Source organism: Podarcis liolepis, assembly GCF_965112155.1.
Source record: "Podarcis liolepis genome assembly, chromosome: 9".
Classification (NCBI taxonomy): domain Eukaryota; kingdom Metazoa; phylum Chordata; class Lepidosauria; order Squamata; family Lacertidae; genus Podarcis; species Podarcis liolepis.
Window position 1 is genome coordinate 68,579,682 of NC_139564.1, and position 23,182 is coordinate 68,602,863.

General features: G+C 43.4%; 1 protein-coding gene across 14 annotated transcripts in view; it reads right to left on the bottom strand.

Moving 5' to 3' along the window:
- Window positions 1-23,182, bottom strand: part of KCNIP4 (potassium voltage-gated channel interacting protein 4) — a 406,334-nt gene that overhangs the window by 45,154 nt on the left and 337,998 nt on the right. For 12 of the 14 annotated variants that reach the window (XM_083460632.1, XM_083460628.1, XM_083460631.1 and 9 more), the window contains one exon: window positions 1,856-1,980. In XM_083460632.1, coding sequence (XP_083316758.1) covers window positions 1,856-1,980 — 125 coding nt within the window. Of the gene's footprint in view, window positions 1-1,855; window positions 1,981-9,452; window positions 9,804-17,324; window positions 17,427-23,182 lie in introns of those variants that run through there. The other 2 variants (XM_083460627.1, XM_083460634.1) reach the window with 2 other exon arrangements.

Genomic DNA, 23,182 nt, shown 5'->3' on the forward strand with positions numbered 1-23,182 from the left:
TGGACAAAAACAGGTGCGGACAGTAGAACCTCAGTTGTCGAACGTAATCCATTCCGGAAGACCGTTCGACTTCCGAAATGTTCGACAACCGAGGCGCAATGGGCAGTCGGAGAATTCTATTGAAAAAATTGAGAAACGAGCCTTGGAAGCCGTTCAACTTCCGGGGCACGTTTGGAAATGGAAGCAAGTACTTCCGGGTTTTCAGCATTCGGGTTCTGAAACGTTCAAGACACTCGAAAACCGAGGTAGCTTTCATTCTGCAAACCATAGATATTTACAGTGTTGAAAGGATAAAGCAATGTGCTCTAGAAGTGACTAGACTACTAAGAGGAGAAATGAAAGGTTTAATTTGTTGGAAGGGCCCTAACTATTTAACATGTACTTGGGGAAGGGAAGTGTGTGGAAATATAAAAGCTGCTTCGAAAAAGAAAAACTTGCACGAAAATTATCAATGGCCCAAAGAGAAAGAAAGGCGGCATGCCGAGAGCGGCTGCTTGATAGTCTGGGCAATTTACTGTGAAGTGCCACTTGTACAAGGCACACCACAGCGCCATTGGCTTGAAAGGTTAATGACTGCGGCAATCACAGTTTCATTTTGCAGCAAATGGAGATGACAGGAAAGCCAGCTACAAAATGGCGCTCCCCTACTGTGATGGCAGTTTGGCAATGATTCATCAGCAATGGTACTGAAGACTGGGAAGCTGAACATCGCTGGAGGCAGCCTCGAAAGCCTGTGGTGTTGAAGACCCTATTAAATCTATTTTTCAATTACAATGTAAAAACTATTTTTTTTTTTTAAAAAAAAGAATTCTCCAAATTACTCAAGCTTTGGCATTACTCAACTCTAGCACAGCTCCTCTCAGTAGCTATTTACTTATCAGGCAATTTGGAGCTCTTCAATTCCTTTTCATTATTTCCCCTTCTTTGTACATTGTAAATTTTAAATTATTACCTTATGCAAATCGCACACTTATTACAACACATCCATAGCTCGTCCACTATGTATACCTCCAACCCAGATTTCAAAATACGCATTGTTCCCTCAGTTAGCGATAGCCAGAAATGACTGTGGATAGGCTCAGATAGCTTGGCGCTATTTGATCCTCGGCCGCGTCATACCCCGTGCCAGCCAATCGGTGGGTGTGGGGGGCGTGGCCTCACCTACTTAGGTCTGGCGCGGCTGAGGACCTCTCTCTTTTCTACGCCGCAGCTAATCCGGTTTCCCCTACCCTCCCACCCTTTAGGCTAGGTTCTCTGACATTGCTATGAACCTCGGTTGGTCACCTTCAAGGGGCCTGGTAGGAATTTTTCCATCTGGCAGATTGGCTCCAGCTATTTGGTTTTCGCCTACCTCATAGCAAACCGTCACAACTCCACTGTATGGGCGGTAGGCATTGGTGGGGGTACAGTCTATTGTTATGCTGATGAAGGGGGAGAGGGAGTCTCATCACCTTCTCCCAAATAAAAGGTAGTCCGGTAAAGGATTCCGGGGGGCGTGGCCCTGTCTGAAGCCTATGGAAGTGTGGGCCTATGGCACGCCCTCACGTGGTGACCTCGGGGGAGGTCCTAGTTGACGTGCCTCAGCAGAACTCCTCCCACTGGTGGTTAACCCTCACCGGCCAGGCCGGTTAGTTGTAGGACCAATGCCTAAGCCAATACCGCTCAATTCCTGTAATCAATAAAGTTGTGGCCTAATTTGACCCATTAACTCGAATTCTTGTGTCCTGTGTCTTTATTTCTATGGGGGGAGGCGGGAACTCACCACGCAACATGGCTGACCTGTGTACTCAAGTAGCAGCAAGTTCACATCAGGAGATGGCTGACCCCTTCTGCAGGGTCAACCAGGACCACTTACGTTTTTGAACCCTCTGTACAGAATCTGAAGCTCCTTCTTTGTGAATCTGCTCTGTGCTTCCAGCAGTTCGAGGGCTTCGGGTCGATGCCGCACAGTGGCCATTTCCATTTCATCTTCTACGCTGTCTGTGAGACCAAACAGAAGGAGAAGTCAGAAGAAAACAACCCATTACTTGGGAATTGATATCCAGTGCATAAAGGATGTGGAAAATGAGGCAAAGGGGGTCTGAGAGTTGGCAAAGAATATCTTTATGAGCTTGCTTTTGGTAAAGGTGCCACTCACTTAACAGTAAGTAGTAGTAGTAGTAGTAGTAGTAGTAGTAATAATAATAATAATAATAATAATAATAATAATAATAATAATAATAATACTATTTATTTATACCCCACCCTCCCCAGCCAAGGCCGGGCTCAGAATGGCTTACAAGCAATAATAAAAATAAGTTTAATGATTACAACTTAAAAACAAAATTAAAATACAACATTAAATTATTGAAACATTAGAATATTAAAATGTAGCCTCATTGCAGGAGGAGAAGGAAAGGAAAAAAGAAAGAGAGGGAGGGAGGGAATCAAATTGGCTCCAAGCCAAAGGCCAGGCGGAACAACTCTGCCTCTCAGGCCCTGCGGAAAGAAATCAGATCCTGCCGGGCCCTGGTCTCATGAGGCAAAGCGTTCCACCAGCCCAGAGCCAGAGTTGAAAAGGCCCTGGCTCTGGTTGAAGCCAATCTAACTTCCTTAGGGCCTGGGACCACTAGGGTGTTGCTATTTATGGACCTTGAGGCTCTCCGTGGGGCATACCGGGAGAGGCGGTCCCATAGGTATGAGGGTCCTAGGCTGTGAAGGGCTTTAAAGATCAAAACCAGCACCTTAAATCTGACCCTGTACTCTACCGAGAGCCAGTGCAGTTTGAAAAGCACTGGGTGAATATGCTCCCATGGCAGAGACCCTGTGAGGAGCCTCGCTGCAGCATTCTGCACCCGCTGGAGTTTCTGGGTCAGCTTCAGGGGCAGCCCCGCGTAGAGCGAATTACAGTAGTCAAGCCTGGAGATGACCGTCGCATGGGTCACTGTGGCCAGGTCGGGCTGGGAAAGGTAAGGGACCAACTGCTTGATGCGGTGAAGGTGGAAAAATGTCGCCTTGGCTGTTGCTGTAACTTGCACCTCCATGGAAAGGGAGGCGTCAAGGATTACACCCAAATTCTTAACAGAAGGCAATGGCACTAATTGGGCCCCCGCAAGAGAAGGGAGTTGGTCCCTCATCCCCATGCCATCCCGACCCAGCCAGAGGACCTCTTTGTTTATCTGGAACAGTTATAAAATTGTAGGAGTAACTGGGCACGAGAAGGGGTTGATTTCCTTCACGAGCGCAAATCATCCCATGGATGAGCAAATTGCAGGTGCAAGGTTAGCAAAGCCAGTTGCTATGGTAACGGCCCAGTGCCCCAACTATATCTGTAATTAATGCATATCAGCGCAGTAGTATCTGTCTGTCAGTGTCACATCTTGAATTGCTCAACTTATTTAGACCAACGGAGCTGCTTTGTACTTGTATCTGTATCTATCTGTATCTGCAAAAGCCTGCAAGCTGTACATATTTACATTCAGAACTCCTGAGCCTTACCTTCTGCAACAGTAAACTATCTGAATCTTTTTCTGCTTTTGTGTGGTGCCTGTTATTGGGAGTAACTTCCACTGTATGGGTATCTCACCTGAGATTCCTGCCAAAAATTGCATTCTACTACTGGAAAGAATTAGTTATAGCTAACCAATGTTGATTTTTGTTTTTATTGCCTGACCATGTGCTTTTGGACACTTAACGAGCAGGATTTTTTTTTAAAAAAAAGCAAAACACCAAGGTGACTCGATGGCCCTTGTGGTCTCTTCCAACTCTATGATTCTAGGTGTGCACACAGCACATGCCCTGTCAATACTTAATAGGCATAACAAAATCAACTAATTAGAAGGCAGGGACAAACACAGAAGGGAACAAACAGTAAAGACTCCTCCTATACCAATTCAAGTATGTGTGAGTGCGGACTACTCCAGTCTAATTAGAATGTGGGGGTTAGGGGAGAGAAGCTAAATAATGTCCAAATGTAGACAAGCTCCAAATGAAGGCTTACAGCAATGTTTTTCAAAATCTTAAAATTGCAGCTTTAAAAAGTTGTAGCTCTGGTTGGCTATTCCTTCCTTCCTTCCTTCCTTCCTTCCTTCCTTCCTTCCTTCCTTCCTTCCTTTCTTTCTTTCTTTCTTTCTTTCTTTCTTTCTTTCTCTCTCTCTCTCTCTCTCTCTCTCTCTCTGTAATTAACTTTCCCCTCCACCTTTTTCCAAAAAAACACAATAAAATAGAATATTTTTCTTCAAGGATGCCACTGAAGTTTTGTTTGAAGTGAAGAGTTCTGCCATCGCAAAAAGTTTGAGATGCACTGATTTAAAGTTTTTTTCTTTTTCTTTTTTTAAAAAAAAAACCTGGATTTTAACTCATTTACATTTGTTAAATGAGTTACATTTGTGTTTTATTGCAAATATATGCTGCAACAGGTTCTTGAGACAGTACTAGTGAAATTAGGGGTAGATTTATTCTGCTTTATTAGTTGTTCTGCAAATGCTACCACATTACTGATGTCTGGAGGGACTACAGTGCATATATATACATATATATATCCAGAACATTTGAAGTTTGAAAAGTTATGGGATTTAAGCAAGAAGTTACAGGATGCGCTGGTTGGAAATGAAGCAGTATAACCACTATAAAACTTTTTCAGCTACAATTAATATTGTAAGTGGGATTGTGAAAGAATCAGCAGCACAAATAATCATCAACGTGTAATTAAAAAGACTTCTGGTAGGACCCTTTTCCATTGGATCCAATGTGTGTACTCAAAAATAAGTTCTTATCATTAAGTATGGTTACCAGGAAAGAAATCCTAGAGTCTAATGTTTACTAGACTCACTGGGATATATTTGTGAGTAAACCCGAATGGGATTTGGCTATAAATTAGCTAAAATCCTAGGCCTGGTTCAACATGTATATCACTTGATGACTGCAACGTCAAGTGATGTGCCACCACAAACCAACATTCATATAACCTCACATCACTGCGTGTGTGAATCAGTCATAGTTATAAACCTCAAAGTTGAATGAAAAGCAAGATAATTTACAGAGCCAGCTAAGAAATGTCTCGTTGAAAAGCTTAAACCTCCAAGGATGAAAAAGGCAAAGCAGGTAGGGTGACAGGATCAAATGCAGTCCTCACAATTGGTATCTCACATCGTTTTATTCTGCTTATGGAAAAGCTGAAACATCAGTGCAAGGATCACTTTAGATCAGCGTTTCTCAACCTGTGGGTCCCCAGATGTTGTTGGACTACAACTCCCATCATCCCTGAGCTCTGGCCTTGCTAGCTAGGGGTGATGGGAGTGGTAGTTCAACAACATCTGGGAACCCACAGGTTGAGAAAAGCTGCTTTAGATGATACAGCTGATCAGACTTTCACTGCTATTGCTGAACAACCATAATGAACCGACTCTGGTCTGAAAAGCAAACAAACCGCGATGTGGCAGAATTCAGCTATGCAGAATTCCGTTGTCTGGGTCACTGGGTTGTAGCTGTCATACTCAGAATAGGCCCACTGAATTTAATGAACATTATTAACACAGGTCCCTTAATTTCAATGGGTCTACTCTGAGCAACACTTAGTTGGATACAGCCCTCGGTATCAAAACATCAAAAAGATGGTGGTCTAAAGAGGCAATGGGACGTTTAATAGAGCTTTCCAGCTAATTTCAATTAACAGGAACAGACGGCAATGATGATATTTAGTGCCTACTGAACACTACAAGATTAAAAGCACTAGGAATAACACACAACTAGTTGTTCCTCATCCTCTTAGAACAGTCAGTGTAGATCAGGCACCCCCAAACTTGGCCCTCCAGATGTTTTGGGACTACAACTCCCATCATCCCTAGCTAACAGGACCAGTGGTCAGGGATGATGGGAATTGTAGTCCCAAAACATCTGGAGGGCCGAGGTTGAGGATGCCTGGTGTAGCCAAAACAAAATACAACTAATCCAGAACGCGGCAGCTAGACTGGTGACTGGGAGCGGCCGCCGAGACCATATAACACCGGTCTTGAAAGACCTACATTGGCTCCCAGTACGTTTCCGAGCACAATTCAAAGTGTTGGTGCTGACCTTTAAAGCCCTAAATGGCCTCGGTCCAGTATATCTGAAGGAGTGTCTCCACCCCCATCGTTTTACCTGGACACTGAGGTCCAGCACTGAAGGCCTTCTGGTGGTTCCCTCACTGCGAGAAGCCAAGTTACAGGGAACCAGGCAGAGGGCCTTCTCGGTAGTGGCGCCCTCCCTGTGGAACACCCTCCCACCAGATGTCAAAGAGAACAACTACAACCAGACTTTTAGAAGACATCTGAAGGCAACCCTGTTTAGGGAAGCTTTTAATGTTTGATGTATTACAGTATTTTAATATTTTTTGGGAAGCCGCCCAGAGGGGCTGGTGAAGCCCAGCCAGATGGGCGGGGTATAAATAATAAATTATTATTATTATTATTAAAATGGCAGTGGGCCATTCATAGCTTGAGACATTGGGGCTTACTCTCAAGTATGCATAAAACTGAGAATTTAATGACAGAGCATTCCATGGAAGTAAGAATAATTTTGAGAATCTGTATGCTCTGGAAACAGAGAATCATAGAATCGTAGTATTGGAAGGGTCTCTATGGGTCATCTATTGCAGGTTTCCTCAAACTCGGCCCTCCAGATGTTTTTGGCCTACAATTCCCATGACCAGTGGTCAGGGATGATGGGAATTATAGTCTCAAGACATCTGGAGAACATCTTTGAGGAAGCCTGGTCTAGTCTAATCCCCTGCCAATGCAGAAATCTCAACTAAAGAAGAAGAGGAGTTTGGATTTGATATCCCGCTTTTTCACTACCCGAAGGAGTCTCAAAGCGGCTAACATTCTCCTTTCCCTTCCTCCCCCACAACAAACACTCTGTGAGGTGAGTGGGGCTGAGAGACTTCAGAGAAGTGTGACTGGCCCAAGGTCCCCCAGCAGCTGCATTTGGAGGAGCGGAGACACGAACCCGGTTCCCCAGATTACGAGTCTATCGCTCTTAACCACTACACCACACTGGCTCCAAGACAGTCCAAGACAGCATCCAAGACAGATGGCCATCCATCTTCTGCTTCAAAACCTCCAAGGAAGGAGAGTCCACCACCTTCTGAGGGAGTCTGTTCCACTATCAAACACTTCTTACCACCAGAAAGCTCTTCCTGATGTTTAGTCGGAATCTCCTTTTTTGAAACTTGAATCCATTGGTTTGAGTCCTACCCACCGGAGCAAGAGAAAACATCCAAATCAGAAGAAAAAAAAGAGGTGTTGGAGCTCACCCTTGTTCTCTTAGATGACCACCTGAGAGGTGCTGGAGCTAAGACCCCATGTGCTCCGGCTGAAAAAAAGCCTTGCTCAGTATACTTTTTCAGCACTGCCTTACAATGCAGTTTCATGGGTCTTCCTTTCCCACACCCCTATCCTGGCTTGCTTTTGTCATGTAAAGCTGGTGCAGAGGGCTTCAGGTACAGTAGGTGTCACCCTGTTTTTCGCTCCATAAGGCGCACCTGACCATAAGGGGCACCTACTTGAGGAGACTCTTGAGAGTCCCATGGACTGCAAGAAGATCAAACCTATCCATTCTGAAGGAAATCAGCCCTGAGTGCTCACTGGAAGGACAGATCCTGAAGCTGAGGCTCCAATACTTGGGCCACCTCATGAGAAGAGAAGACTCCCTGGAAAAGACCCTGATGTTGGGAAAGATGGAGGACACAAGGAGAAGGGGACGACAGAGGACGAGATGGTTGGACAGTGTTCTCGAAGCTACCAGCATGAGTTTGACCAAACTGCAGGAGAGAGTGGAAGACAGAAGTGCCTGGTGTGCTCTGGTCCATGGGGTCACGAAGAGTCGGGCACGACTAAACAACAACAACAACAACTTTGGGGGGGGGGGGAATTCAAGAAAAAAAATATTCGGCTCTTGGGGGCTTTTGCTGGAGGTGGGGGAAGTGAGAGAGCCTCGCTCTGTCCCTTCCCCCACCTCCCGCAAAAGCCAGGGATAGCCACGCAAAGCCTCCCCAGGGCAGCGGGATGAAGGCTGCCCGCTGCCCTGCGGAGGCTTCGTGGGCTACCCCAGAGCTGCTCAGGAGCTTGTCGGGGCTGGCGGGGGAAGCCTGGCTTTCCCCCACCCCCAGCCCCAAAGAGCAGGTCAGGGCTGGCAGGGGAAGGCCGGGTCCCCCCCCCCAGCCCCAGGGGCCACACATTCACTCCATAAGACACACAGACATTTCCCCTTAGATTTTAAGAGGGGGAAAGTGCGTCTTATGGAGCGAAAAATACAGTATTTCCTCTCTGAAAGTTGCTTCTCCCCCAAAGAAGTAAAAAAACAACAAAAAACCCAGGCAAATCTCCCTTTTATCCGTTGGGATGAAAAACAGAGTGGGGGGGGGTGCACACACTTTTGAATAGACAAATAGCTAGGAAAGAAAGGGTTAAACAAATTCTCTCCACCCCCCCAATTGCTTTACATAATAAGAAAGTAAGTGGGGGGCGGGATTTATCACATGAAATTCCTCCCTGAGTAAGCCATAAGTTAAGAAGCTGGCACATTTATCAGGCAGGAGGGTGTTGTGTGCCTTAAACCCTGTTTTGCCTGCTTGATCTGACACCTGAATCTCTCCCCCCCCCCCAATCCATAGCTGTCAATGTTTCCCTTTTTTTGAGGGAAATTCCCTTATTCCGAATAGGATTCCTTGCAAGAAAAGGGAAAAGTTGACAGCTATGCCCTAATCCATGACTATCACTTATACCAGGGGTCAGCAAACCTTTTTCAGAAGGGGGCCGGTCCACTGTCCTTCAGACCTTGTGGGGGGCCAGACTATATTTTGGAAAAAAATGAATGAATTCCTATGCCCCACAAACAACCCAGAGATGCATTTTAAATAAAAGCACACATTCTACTCATGTAAAAACACCAGGCAGGCCCCACAAATAACCCAGAGATGCATTTTAAATAAAAGGACACATTCTACTCATGTAAAAACACGCTGATTCCCAGACCGTCTGGGCCGGATCCGGCCCCCGGGCCTTAGTTTGCCTACCCATGACTTATACTGTTGCCCATTCAGTTAATGCCTACCTTTTTCAAGGTTAGACCCTTCTGCGTCCTGTAATGTATTTGAGCTCCCAGCTAACTATCATGGACATTTGCTTAATGCTTTTCCATTGAGGAATTCATCCTTGTATAGCTCAGAAATGAATGCACCCTAGAAGTCTTCACATCACAATCGTTGCATCTATTTTTCTTTTCTTATGGTGTGTCTCCCCCCCCCCCCCGGATGCCAGCAATATACTTAAGCGGAAATGAAAAAGCATAATTCACAGGGTGTATTTTTTTAAAAAAGAACCCAGGGACAAAAACATCAATAAATCTGCTACCTTTTGTTTTCAGGTAATGGCTGATTCCTCTATAGAAATGTAATCTGAGCCAAAACAGCAACAAAAACAAGGATAATGACTTACTTGGTATCATGTGGAACAGCATTTCAGCAGACTTTTTGTCCAGTTTAATGAAACCTATTCCCAATTAAAGCAACTCAATTATATCAAATCAACACTTTAGGCCCTCGTCCAACTGAATTCCCATTGACAGTAACAGATGATATTCATAACCAACACATTGCCCTGGTTTTAATGGGGCATGGCTTTGTTCTCCTAACGAAATGGTGAAGCTGTCTGAGGTGGGAAGCCACTTGGTCAAATTATCCTCCATTCCTTGCACAAAGAAAATGAAGGCTGCTGCTAAAATTAGGCTAACAAGAGCACCAGGTGTGTGGGGTTGAGTTCCATTGAGATCACAGGTGGGGAAGGGAAGTTTAACCTTTCTTGTCCCAGCTGTGGTCCCAATGTAAAGTGTGTGAGTGTGTGCATAAATGCACAATTTAAGGGAGTCGGCAGGAAGAACCCTGCCATACTTTCCAATGACACATTTAGCATCAGTTTACCACTAACTTCTAGAGCGCTAATGTCACATTTACTAAAACGCCAATAACTCTGCTATGCTGTGGCACACATAATTTAAAACGCCACTCTGAAGCTGTGGCAGCAGCCGACAGCAACATCTCTCCAAAGGGCACTTATCTGTCTGTACAATTATCCACCTTTTATACTCGTTTCCACTTTTCCCTGAAAGTTTAATTGACCCCAATCTGTAGCGACTGCAGAAACCTGGAACTTCTGTTTCTCCCCGCTACTTAAGCATTGACAAACGAGGCTGTGTTTTGCAAGTGGCTTCCTCCAGATCTAGCCCACTCGTCTCATGAACATTTACGAAGCTCCTTCATTTCCACTGCGCAATTAAGCTTCAGTCCTAATCAAATAAGGGACGTGGGTGGCACTGTGGGTTAAACCACAGAGCCTAGGACTTGCCGATCTGAAGGTTGGTGGTTCGAATCCCTGCAACGGGGTGAGCTCCTGTTGCTCGGTCCCTGCTCCTGCCCACCTAGCAGTTTGAAAGCACGTCAAGTGCAAGTAGATAAATAGGTACTGCTCTGGTGGGAAGGTAAAGGGTGTTTCTGTGCGCTGCTCTGGTTTGCCAGAAGCGGCTTAGTCATGCTGGCCACATGACCCGGAAGCTGTACGCCAGCTCCCTCAGCCAATAAAGCGAGATGAGTGCCGCAACCCCAGAGTCGGCCACAACTGGACCTAATGGTCAGGGGTCCCTTTACCTTTACCTTTACCTAATCAAATATATATATACGTGCAAGGAAGTCCCGCCACACAGGTCAATGGAGCTTATATCCAAGGGACCACAATCAAGTGTTGAGTTAAGACAAGCTTAGGCCTGATGATTTCAGTGACTGAGAGCTAATCTGCATATAATGCACAATCACATAGTAAAAAATGCTCCTGGGCTGTCCCATTTCAGATTGCAAGTGGGGGGATCACATCCCTCATATTTAAGAATCTCCACATAGAGAGAGTTGGCATGTCAAAAGAAGGTTCTATCTTAGCCGTCTTCCCCATGTGCTAGCTTCCTGAGTACCAGGAGGTTGTTTCATAGGACAGCACTTTTACCTGTCACCCCTGGTACGCACATGGTACACACCAGGAGCAGGTTCACTAAATGATGTATATACACTGGCTCTTATTCTCTGAGGTCAAACTACACATTACACTTAATGTGTAGCCTGCAGCTAAGTATGGGTTTATGTCTTACTCAAAAGAAAGTGCAGAGGACATGATCTAGTCTGGGCTAGCAATGTGTGGGGTTGGGAGGTTTCATACTTCCCTCCCCAGCTGAACCCTGTCCCACCCCACCAAAAAAGAGAAACTTCTCTTTCTCTCTGTGATTTTTTTTTAAAGGCCCTATTTTTTAAAAGTTTCATTGGAGCATAGCTAGGGAATGAGGATTAAAACTTCTCTCCACATGTACTGTGATACCAATTCAGATTCCGCCCAATAACTTTTAACTAAGAAAAGATCACATACGAAGCTACCATCTGGATATTAGATGTAATTCATGCAGAGAATCTAAGGTGTTAGGACTGGAGTGCAAGTCATTTGTGGGCTGCAAATTTCAGTAAATACATTAATATGCATCTCTAAATTTAAATAATTATTATGCACAGCACAGTGAATATTAAGATGTTCTAAATTAAAAATTAAAGGCTTTGTAGAATATGCACAATTCAAATATTTCTCATTTGCATTTGAAAATTAAATCTCCCTTTTCTGATTACAAAGGAAGGAGCAAGCTCCGCTGTTCAGTATTCAAGAGGCTCCAAGCTCCAATTTTCAAGTCATGATAAACAGCCTGTGAAAATTTGCTAGAACCTGCCATGCAAGCTCAATGTCACAGGTAATCCATTTTTTAAACAGACAAGTTTATGCTCCACTAATTTGTAACTTAAAAATTGGTTCCAGAAAGAACTGATTAAGTGGGTTTCCAATTTGCATCCAACAAAATGGCAAATTGGTCCCTGCAAATTCTTTTCCTCAGAAGAAGAGAGTTCTAAATGCTACTATGCAAATTTAAATCGCTGTCATTCTTTCAAGGTCCAGTTCCTAAAGTTTGGAGAAGCAGGATCAGTCTGTTTATAATATATATTCTTCTAATGTTGTTGTTATTTAGTCATTTGATCCTGGCGCGTTGCTGTAAAACAGGGTGTTGTTGTTTAGTCGTTTAGTCATGTCCGACTCTTCATGACCCCATGGACCAGAGCATGCCAGGCACTCCTGTCTTCCACTGCCTCCCACAGTTTGGTCAAACTCATGCTGGTAGCTTTGAGAACACTGCCCAACCATCGCATCCTCTGTTGTTCCCTTCTCCTTGTGCCCTCCATCTTTTCCAACATCAGGGTCTTTTCCAGGGAGTCTTTTCTTCTCATGAGGTGGCCAAAGTATTGGAGCCTCAGCTTCACGATCTGTCCTTCCAGTGAGCACTCAGGGCTGATTTCCTTAAGAATGGAGAGGTTTGATCTTCTTGCAGTCCATGGGACTCTCAAGAGTCTCCTCCAGCACCATAATTCAAAATCATCAATTCTTTGGCGATCAGCCTTCTTTATGGATTCTTCCAATAGCATCATAAAATATGAACATTGTAGACTAGGATCATTCTCCCAGAACAGTTTAAGAACTAACCCCCTGAGAAACTGGGAGAAGACTAAAACTGGGTAATGGGCACCCCCATTATTATGAAGCAGACCCACATCATACTGTAGCCTTCTTAGACTTTACCGACTTTACCGACTGGTGGGGTCTGTGTTGCTCCCAGGAGGGAGAAAGGAAGTCAAATGACACCGAGGTTGATTCAGAGAAAGTTTCTTCTGCTCTCCGAATAGCAGAAGGCACTTGCGTGGTCAGTTCACAGCAAGTCCAAAGAAATGAGAGATTCCATGCAGTATATATATATCCTCCAGGATATACCCTCCCCCCCCTTCCTCAGGAATCCAGCCACGTAAGCTTATACACGTAAGTTGACATCATAGATGTTCCTGCTCCTGTACTCTTAACCATAAAACCATAAAAGGGTGTTCCTGTTCCTGTATTCCTTATCTTGGGGTAAGAAGGTCACCAACTCTAAGAGTACTCCTGGCGCCGTTCCTGGTGGGCTGAAAAGGTCTGTGTGTCATTGTGGTCAGGATGTAAGATAAGATCCAGATGTGTCATCCCTGCTCCACTTTGGAACTGGCAAGGCCATTCATTAGGCGTTATGGACTGATAAAGGAGAGAGCTTTGTTTATACAGCTGTGTTCTTGTTATGCATTTGCTCAAGTGCTCAAGTTAATGGTTTTTAGCTAATGCACCCTTGAAGAAGGATAAATGAGGATTTTGGGGCCCGTCAGATTTTAGAATGGGAAACCCATTCCTTCAATACATTTGAAGCACATCCAACACACATTTAAACCCTAGCACTTCCCTCAGCGAATCCTGAGAATTGTAGTTTGTTAAGGGTGCTGAGAACTGTAGCTCTGTGAGGGGAAGACCACAGTCCCCAGGATTCGTTAGGAAAAGCATTTGTTTTATATGTGCTTTGAATGTGCTTTAAATGTTTGGTGCACATCTGCCCATTATCTACTGCTACAAACACTATTCTGACTGATCACAACAGGAGCTGTTTGTTCTACACGTATGTTGCTCCTTTGGAGAGTTATGAATGGAGAGCCAACATCTTTGCTCTGGGCTATCTCAAGACTACAGTATATCCTAATGGTGAACTCATTCTCTAAATGTAATAATAATAATAATAATAATAATAATAATAATAATAATAATAATAATTTATTTATTTCCTGCCCTTTCCAGTTCAGAAAACCGGGCTCAGGGCAGCTAACAACAAATTCAAAACACTTAATTGATGCAACAAAAACAGCATAAAATACAGTATAAAACATGAATAACAATAAATTCAGAATTCAAAAATCAATTTAGGGGGAAAATCCATCCAATAAACATTAGATGATCACCAGAGCTAGCTGGCTAAATTAGTCCTATTTGGGCCAGCGAAGAGACCAGGGGAGAATTAGCTGTGGGATCCCAGAGCGGGTAATCTTCATAAAAAGGGGGAGGGGGAGGGAAGGAAGGGGAATAAAAGATCAGACTGAGTTCAAATTGAAAGCCAGGAGGAATAGTTCTGTCTTACAGGCCCTGCGGAAGGAAGTTAAATCCTGCAGGGCCCTGGTGTCATGGGACAGAGCATTCCACCAGGTCGGAGCCATCACTGAGAAGGCCCCGGCCCCGGTGGAGGATAGTCTGACTTCCTTAGGGCCCGGGACCCTAAGCCACAAAGCACCTTAAACCTGACCTGATATTCCACCAGGGTATTCCACCTGATATTCCACTGGGAGCCAGTACAACTGGTAAAGCACTGGGTGAATATGCTCCCATGGCAGCATTCTGGCTGCAGCATTCTGTAGCCAAAACAGCACCATCAATGCGCATGAAGGAAGTACCCACAGGCTTGGGAAAACGCTACCATATGCAAAATCACCCAAACTCACATTCCACACACCGAAAACAATTTAAGGTAAACATTTAAATGGGGGGCAGCGTGATGAGGACTGTGCATGCTCAGAATCCACAGAACCCTGGCTGTTGAGAAGGGGAAACATGAAAATCAGAAGTAGAGCGAAGCAGAGTGTCCTGGAGAGTGTCCAGAAGTAGAGCGAAGCAGAGTGTCCTGGAAGAATTCCAGAATAGGAACATCCCATGCCACAACTATTTTCTCACAGGTCCTACTTGTTCTAATCTAAAGTGTGATGGTTCTAATCTAAAGTGTGATTTACCCCACATCCCCAGAATAAACCAAAGACAACTTGACCCTGGAGTGAAGAGCCATATTTACACTATTACTTCAATCAGACAGCCTCATTTACTAAGCTTTCACCCATGTCAGGCTGGTTTGCCAGATGTACTCCTCTTTCTGGCACGCTCAGACCTGGCTATGGTGATGCATGAATTAGTTATATCACAGCTAGATTACCATAACGTGCTCTGGGTGGGGCTGCCCTTGAAAGCCCACCCCTGAGATTTCAACTGGTGCAGAATCCCACTGCTAAAATTCTGACTGAGGCAAAGCAGGGGGGGGGGTGAAGTGGGGGGGGCAGAGGGGCGGGTTGCCCTGGGGGCCACTCAGGGGGGTGACAAGATGGCCCCTACCTCCCTCCAGCTGTAGAGCAGCCGAGGGTGCACACAGTCAGTATGGGCGCCATTTGCGCGGCATCCATACAGACGTCCGTATGGGCTGCCGCTCTTGCATTGACTGTATGGGCTGCCACGCGTGCGCAGTCCATAAGGGACACTGCACATGCACATTCCGTATGGACAACTGTATGGATGGCAAGTGCGAGTGGCAGTCCATATGGGGTGTGCATGTGTGGCATCCCGTACGGAGTGCGCATGCATGGCCGCACATGTGCACTCCGTATGGTCACCGGGCACACGTGTCACCGGGCGGTTTGCCCCGCCCCTTGGCGTCCCGCCCCGGGTGCTGGAGAGGGTTCCTCCACCACTGAGGCCAAGTGCTGGGATCATGCGACCTCATTATTCCACAGGCTGCCCCTTCGTTGCCAAGCACAATTTATGGTGCTGGTTCTAAGTCTTTTACGGCTCGGGACCAAGGTGCTTGTGGGACTTTCTCCTCCAATATAAATCTTCCCATTAAAGTCCACTGATGCAGCCCTCTTGCACATGCCATTACTTTCTGAGGCACAGTTTGTGACAATGCACAAGAGGCAGGGCTGGTCCATGACGTTTTGCTGCTCAAGGCAAAACAGAAAACGGTGCCCCCACTTGCCGCCCTTCTACTTCGAGGTACAAGATCTACTACAGAAGCCACAAACAGAAAACTCATTCAAATTGTGTCCAAAAGGAAAATGTTACACACGAGAGCTAGACAGGGTGCCAGCCTTTGTCATCTGTTTCGCTTAGTAAATGAATAAATGCTTAAGTCAAGAAAGAACTTAGCATATGAAGTTGAACGTATGTAAATACACCAAAATCTTGAGGGAAAAATTCCTGAAGAAAGAAATTAAATATTGTAGCTTAAGCCAAGAAGGAATGTAACATATGGACTTGAATGTTTATAAATATATCAAAACCGTGAGAGAGAATTTACTGAAGAAGCTTGAGACACTTCATGGGCGAAACAAACTTATCTTCATTGATATCTAACCCTTGAGCGCAACATCGCCGACACTTCAATTGATCAAACTTACCTTTGTTGATATCTACAGGAGCCTGGCTAAAGGAACTTTAAAGACTGAATTTTCCTTTTGGACACAATTTGAATGAGTTTTCTGTTTGTGGCTTCTGTAGTAGATCTTGTACCTTGTTCTCTCAATTTTTGGATTATGAATATAAGATTTACAATGTAGAATGGTTTGGTAGTGGCTACTTGAGGTACAGATCTGCCACCTCTCCCAGTTTCCCCGGCGGGCCACCTGAGGCAACTGCCTCATGGGCCCTGAAAAGAGGCATTTTAAAAATCTATGGAGGCTCCCCAATAACTCTTTACAGTGGTACCTTGATTCTCAAACTTAATCCGTTCCGGAAGTCCGTTCCAAACCCAAAGCGTTCCAAAACCAAGGCGCAGTTTCCCGTAGAAAGTAATGCAAAATGGATCAGTCCATCCCAGATTTTTACAAACAACCCCTAAAACAGCAATTCAACATGAATTTTACTATCTAATGAGACCACTGATCCATAAAATGAAAGCAATAAACAAGGTACTGCAGTCACACAATCAATCAACCAGTAGCTGAACTGGGTTCCACACAGTCGCAAAAACAAACAAAAAAGTCGCAAAAACAAAAACGCAAAATAAATAGCAAAAACAGACAGACCTCAGCGTAACACTCAAAATGGAGCATGTTTGGCTTCCGAAAAAAGTTCGCAAACCAGAACACTTAATTCTGGGTTTGCAGCTTTAGGGTTCCAAGTTGTTCCAGTATCAAGGCATTTGAGAACTAAGGTACCACTGCATTTCCATCCTGCTAGGAGCTAAACACTTTTTATTTACTGCTGCAATTGTAGAGAAGTTTGGTAGCAGTGTGGTCAAGATGACTTTAGCCACTATTATGGTTCTCCTCATCAGAGGAAACCTGGTAAGTTTTCAAGCCTTCCCCAAAACACAGTTCATAACCTACTTCTCCAACCATCTGCCAGCTTCGTGAAAGTCATGGAGGCCCATTACTACAGAATCCATCAAGTTAATTCAGTCTTTGAAATGGTATCTTCTCAAACACTCCAAGGTTGTAAAACAGATATCCAGCAGAAGGTTAAATCAAGAGGTTGTTGTTGATTTAAATAAAGTTAGTAAAATCATTTTTTAAATATACCTGATGATGCATGCAAATCTAACCACGAAATGGGAAAAGGAAAAAAAAAACTTGCTTTGAATATCAGGAGATGTTGTTTTGGCAGTTGAACAAGGCAAGAGCTTCATAAGTCGCTCTTTAATGCTGTGTTTGGTACTGCTCTGGGTGTAGAGGAAACCTAGAAGATACATGATCAGGGCTGTTAAAATCTCTTTAAAATAAACTTGCATGCTGCACATCAAACATTTGCATATTGAGGAAGGTAGCACAGGGAGCAAGCAGGCAAAAATTCCCAGTCGAGAAACATGGAGGACAACAAAATATCCACCTCTTTGCATTTATACCATGCCCCAGAGGCTTTTGTACAAATTATCTCTGTTTATAAGTGGATCATCGCAGCACAATAAATAAGGAAATGCAAATACTGTTATTAACTCATCTCTGCAGAGAGCCAGATGTCTGGGTGTTTTTTTAAAAAGATTAAGTGACAAAATATTGACAGACACCTCTGTAATTGCTTTAATTGCATTGTGATTCAAATATAAAACAAAAAATCCACTTTGTTGTCCCCCATGATGTTTTAAGCTCTACTGCTGAGTTCGCATCAAACTTTAGCACACGTCATTCACACAGGAACTGTGATAACCAGCTGGTACTTTCCCCTTTCCTTGATATGAGCCTACTCTGGGGTTTTTCCTGCATCACTGCATGCTTATAATGACAATTCTTGTTGGAGTTTTCATGTGCAGGGTAGGTCTTAATTGATCAGTTCAGTTGCTATAAACATAAAATGACCATGACTGAAACATGGGAGATGACTACCATGAAGAATGAGAAGGAAGTGGGAACTGTTACTGTAAATTTATGGAGCAAGGCAGACCTTCAGAGTTTGCCATGGGTTTCCAACCTCTATGACACATGCCTACACAGTGCTTGTGAATGCACATATATCTAAAGTGACCTTCCTTGCTGCTGTCATGTTCCTGGCCACTCCTACTGTTTCTGAAAAAAACTTTCCAGTGAAGTTAACGGGAGGCTTTTTTCGAATCCTAATTGTGGCATGCAGGGCTTTTTTTCAGCCCAAACTCGCCAGAACTTAGTTCCACACACCCTCCAACATTTATCTGATGAAAACAGGGATGCCCTATTCCAGGGGTCAGCAAACTTTTTCAGCAGGGGGGCTGGTCCACTGTCCCTCAGACCTTGGGGTGGGCCGGACTATATTTTTTTTGGGGGGGGGGGGAATGAACGAATTCCTATGCCCCACAAATAACCCAGAGATGCATTTTAAATAAAAGGACACATTCTACTCATGTAAAAACACGCTGATTCCTGGACCATCTGCGGGCCGGATTTAGAAGGCAGCTGGGCCAGATCCGGCCCCCAGGCCTTAGTTTGCCTACCCATGCCCTATTCCATAATGATAATTTTACTATTTATACACCACACATCTTACTGGCTTACCCCAGCCACTCTGGGCAGCTTTCAACATATATAAAAACATACAAAACATTAAACTTTTTTTAAAAAATCTCTATACAGTGGTACTTCTGTATACGAACGGGATCCATTCTGGAGCCCCATTCACATCCAGAAGCAAACATAACTAGTGACGGCACGTCTACGCACGCACACGTCGCTTTTGCCGCTTCTGCGCATGCACGAGATGTCATTTTGAGCGTCTGCGCATGTGCAAGCGGTGAAACCCGGAAGCAACACACTCTGTTACTTCCTGGTTGTCACGGAGCGCAACTCGAACGCTCTCAACATGAAGCATATTCAACCCGAGGTATGACTGTACAGGATTTCCTTCAGACAGCTTAGGGGTCAGATAACTCCATACCCTCCAACATTTTTCCACTGAAAACAGGGACATCCTAAGGAAAAGTGGGACATTCCAGGATCATATCAGAAAACGTGACAGCTTCTCTAAATCATTTGAAGATGACTCACTAGTGTTCTTTGAATAATGATGAGAAACCGAAAGAAAGTGATGGCAAGGGTGGGACAGTAAGTTAGGTTTTTGTTTTACTTAATATTTTAAAAAGTTTGCTTGTCACTTGATCCTCAGTTGTGTTGTTGGCCCTGAATGGGGGGGGGGGGCAGGTGACACTGACTAATGTCACATTGTGTCACTAGTTGGTATATTTTTTCATATCTGTAGTTTACTTTAATCATTGTAGTAATGTGCTCTCACCTCTTTCCCCCCTTACATCCCCCTCCTCTGGTCTGGCCTTAATAGTTTCCCCTCAGGCCAATATATTTAAGCAACATTGTTTTGGCAGGTGAATAACCCTTTAAATTGATAGGATTTCCATCTCCCTTCACCACAATGATAGTAGGAAACAGGATGAGAAATGCAACAATAAATGTTAATGGCTATTGTTCTTAAAAAGCAGCGACATCACCTTGCCAACAAAGGTCTGTATAGTTAAAGCTATGGTTTTCCCAGTAGTGATGTATGGAAGTGAGAGCTGGACCATAAAGAAGGCTGATCGCCGAAGAATTGATGCTTTTGAATTATGGTGCTGGAGGAGACTCTTGAGAGTCCCATGGACCGCAAGAAGATCAAACCTCTCCATTCTGAAGGAAATCAGCCCTGAGTGCTCACTGGAAGGACAGATCCTGAAGCTGAGGCTCCAATACTTTGACCACCTCGTGAGAAGAGAAGACTCCCTGGAAAAGACCCTGATGTTGGGAAAGATGGAGGGCGCAAGGAGAAGGGGACGACAGAGGACAAGATGGTTGGACAGTGTTCTCGAAGCTACCAGCATGAGTTTGACCAAACTGCGGGAGGCAGTGGAAGACAGGAGTGCCTGACTTGCTCTGGTCCATGGGGTCACGAAGAGTTGGACACGACTAAACGACTAAACAACAATTGTCATCACCTCAATTAAACAGAGTTAAGGGAATATGCATTTCAGCAGCACACAGAAATGGGTTGCACAATTATAATGGCCTGGTTCGATAAGTTGTCAGTCAGTTAGTTATTTTTTCACAGCTGAAGAATGTTGTGCCATTAAATATTGCCAGCACTCACGTGAAACCTGATTGGCTCACAAGCTTGTGAACAGGTTGAAGCTGGAGTAGAAGCTCGATTATTGCAAAAATTGTCACCATCCTTAGCACTAGGAAGACATTGTAGCAGTTGCTGTTGCAGAAGCTGTTACATAAGAAAATCAAAGGTTTCCTTTGATCACACACTGACAAAACTTTATTTGGGGAAAGATAGCATAAAAGTAGAACTCCTAAAACTAGCCTTTCGGTCAGTTATGTTTCTAAAATCCATAATTACCTTTTGTCAGAATACAAATCTGTCTTGCCTGTAAAACTTTGCTGCATCCGGAACCAAACACCATTTAACCTTACAATCCTTTTACAGCTGAAAGAAGGGATATTTGCAGTGTCACAGTATGGAGAATGTTTTACTAGATATTGCTAAGCAAGAGAAGGTGAATTGTGATTTTGGTGGCATCCATCCGTTCTCATGAATTGCCTTGTGCTAGCAGAAGCAAAACACCAGAAAATAGAGAAACTTTGAGAGTTGAAGGCAGAACAAATATAAAAGCAAAAGGAGCACATTTATCTTGTGAGAACAGTGAGTCAATCCAAAATCTTAGCTATTCTATTTTCATGCCTCCAGTTTAGAATAATAGTGTAAACTGGTGGTCATTTTTCATATTTTATGTTGTTTCTATCAAACAATCAAGGACACTGTTTCATTCAACAGTGCAGGAGAAAAGAATGATGTAACATGAATTATGAGACCAATGAGTAATCAAAGTAGTAGCGGTTAGTTCTTTTATTTCAGGGCAAAACGTATCTCTCGGTTGCGCACACAACTGTCTTTTTTTCCTTCTGCACCCTTTGCCCTCTTCCATTTCATCCTTTCCATTTGTTTGCTCAGTAAAAGCATTTGAACAGACATAATTTACAGTCCCTTTCTCCTTCTATGCCACTGCTTTGAATTATGGCATCTTAGACCACATCTGCAAAAGAATACTGGACCAAGTAGAAAACTTCCTTTGGAATCATTGTGTCTCCTGTGAATTGGATAAGCATTATAAAATAGCTACTGATGATTGAAACATTGAGGGCAAGAAAGCGATTTTTGATATGAACATTTTTGTACATGAAAATTGGTCAATACTTCACATATTTCCAGCGAGTTTCAAGTCTGAATTCTCTAGTTTATTGTACAGAGCTAGCTGCTTTTAGGTACTATACACAGTGAATGTACATTCCAGAAAACTGAAAGGAATATTTAGACTCTATGGTGGCCGATGTATGCATGAAAAGAGAATCGGCTATGCATGGCAATTGTGATTAATATTGGATATTATTGGGTGACATTTAATGAATAGGAAAATTAGTCAAAGTCTTAATAAAGAAAGACACTGTAAAATTGTTGTGTGCGATCACATAATAACATGATGAGCTAAAAGATTTGGTTCAGGAAGATGACTTTGGGTTGCAACAATTAAGATTGCTGTGATTCTTTGGTGAATAGAAATGGCATGTGTCATCTGAAAGAGTATAAAAACAACATTGCTTTGGATGTGGTTACTTGTAGCCTCCTCCTCATTTTTGAGGCTGCCCCATGCACATTTATATTTCAATAAAGTCCTATCTTTTCACTTGGATGCTACTTCTTTTTATTTTGCATTTCTGTGAGGGTAACCGCTAGTCTAGGAACCATGGGCAGAGCCAAGATTTATGTTGCAGGGTCAGGGTTTATGTTGTGGGGGCAGAACCGAGCCATCTGTGATGGAATTGGTCATTTAAGTTAAGTATTTTTTATTTATTTACTTGATGGAGGGACAGCTGTTATATGACAAACATGCCCATAATCAAATGAATCGTCATTCACTTATCAGATCAGGGATAGGTAGTAATACGCAAATATGTCAGTTTTGATTTCTCTCACTTTTTCATCTTCTTCAACCTTAAATTCAGTTCTCTACATTTCTACATCAGCTTGTAGATATTTTTTTTAACAGAAGTCCTCATGAAAATCCATCACCATTTTTTGTGATTTTCTTCTACTGTACATATTTTTACAGAAACAATTCTCCTTAATATAATGGGTTGTTGTAGGTGTTACTGTTAATTAATGTTCACTTTTAGCCACTTAACGCTGAATTTTGTGTACATTACTTGGCTGGAGAACTGATTGCAAAATTCAGATAAGCACAAATTTTGAAGGATAACTGTTTCAGTTCACATAGTTTTGGGAAATGTGAAATTTGTAAGTAATTTTTATCTTGTGAATGCCTACAGAAAGAACCTAGTTGGTCAAGGGAGTCATGGACTCAAAAAGGATGAAAGGACAACTGGAAATTATTTATGTATGCAACAACAGCGGCAAGAATGTTACTAGCACAAGCTTGGAAGACAGAAGAAACCCCAAACAAAAGAACAATGGCAAGAGAAACTCATGGAATATGCAGAATTAGCAAAATTAACAGATAAATTACATGAAAGGGAGAACAAAGACTTTAAAAGAGAATGGGAACCATTTACAATGTATATGAAGAGACAACATGAAGAGTTGGACTCATTGGCGGGGTTTGATTAAACATTCACAAATGTATATAATAATAAAAAAATAGATGCAAATTTATTAGGAATTAATTGGGGAAATAATACGAAGGATGAATAAATTGAAAGTAAAACAAAGTGGAAGTATGAGGGAAGTCCAGGGGAGGGAGGCAGGAAAAAAATGGAAAATTGTTAGAGAGATATTTCATAAAGGGTGTATATATCGAAAAACCAATAAAAACTAGGAAGGGGGGGGGATCTCTGATGTATAGGATTTAACCACCAGTCTAATTCACCCAAACAACAAAGTAGAGTCAGTTCCTCTGTAGTTCTTCCTCCTCTGCCCACGTCAAAACTTTACTTGGGGAAAAGAACTCAGCTGCCTCAACCTAA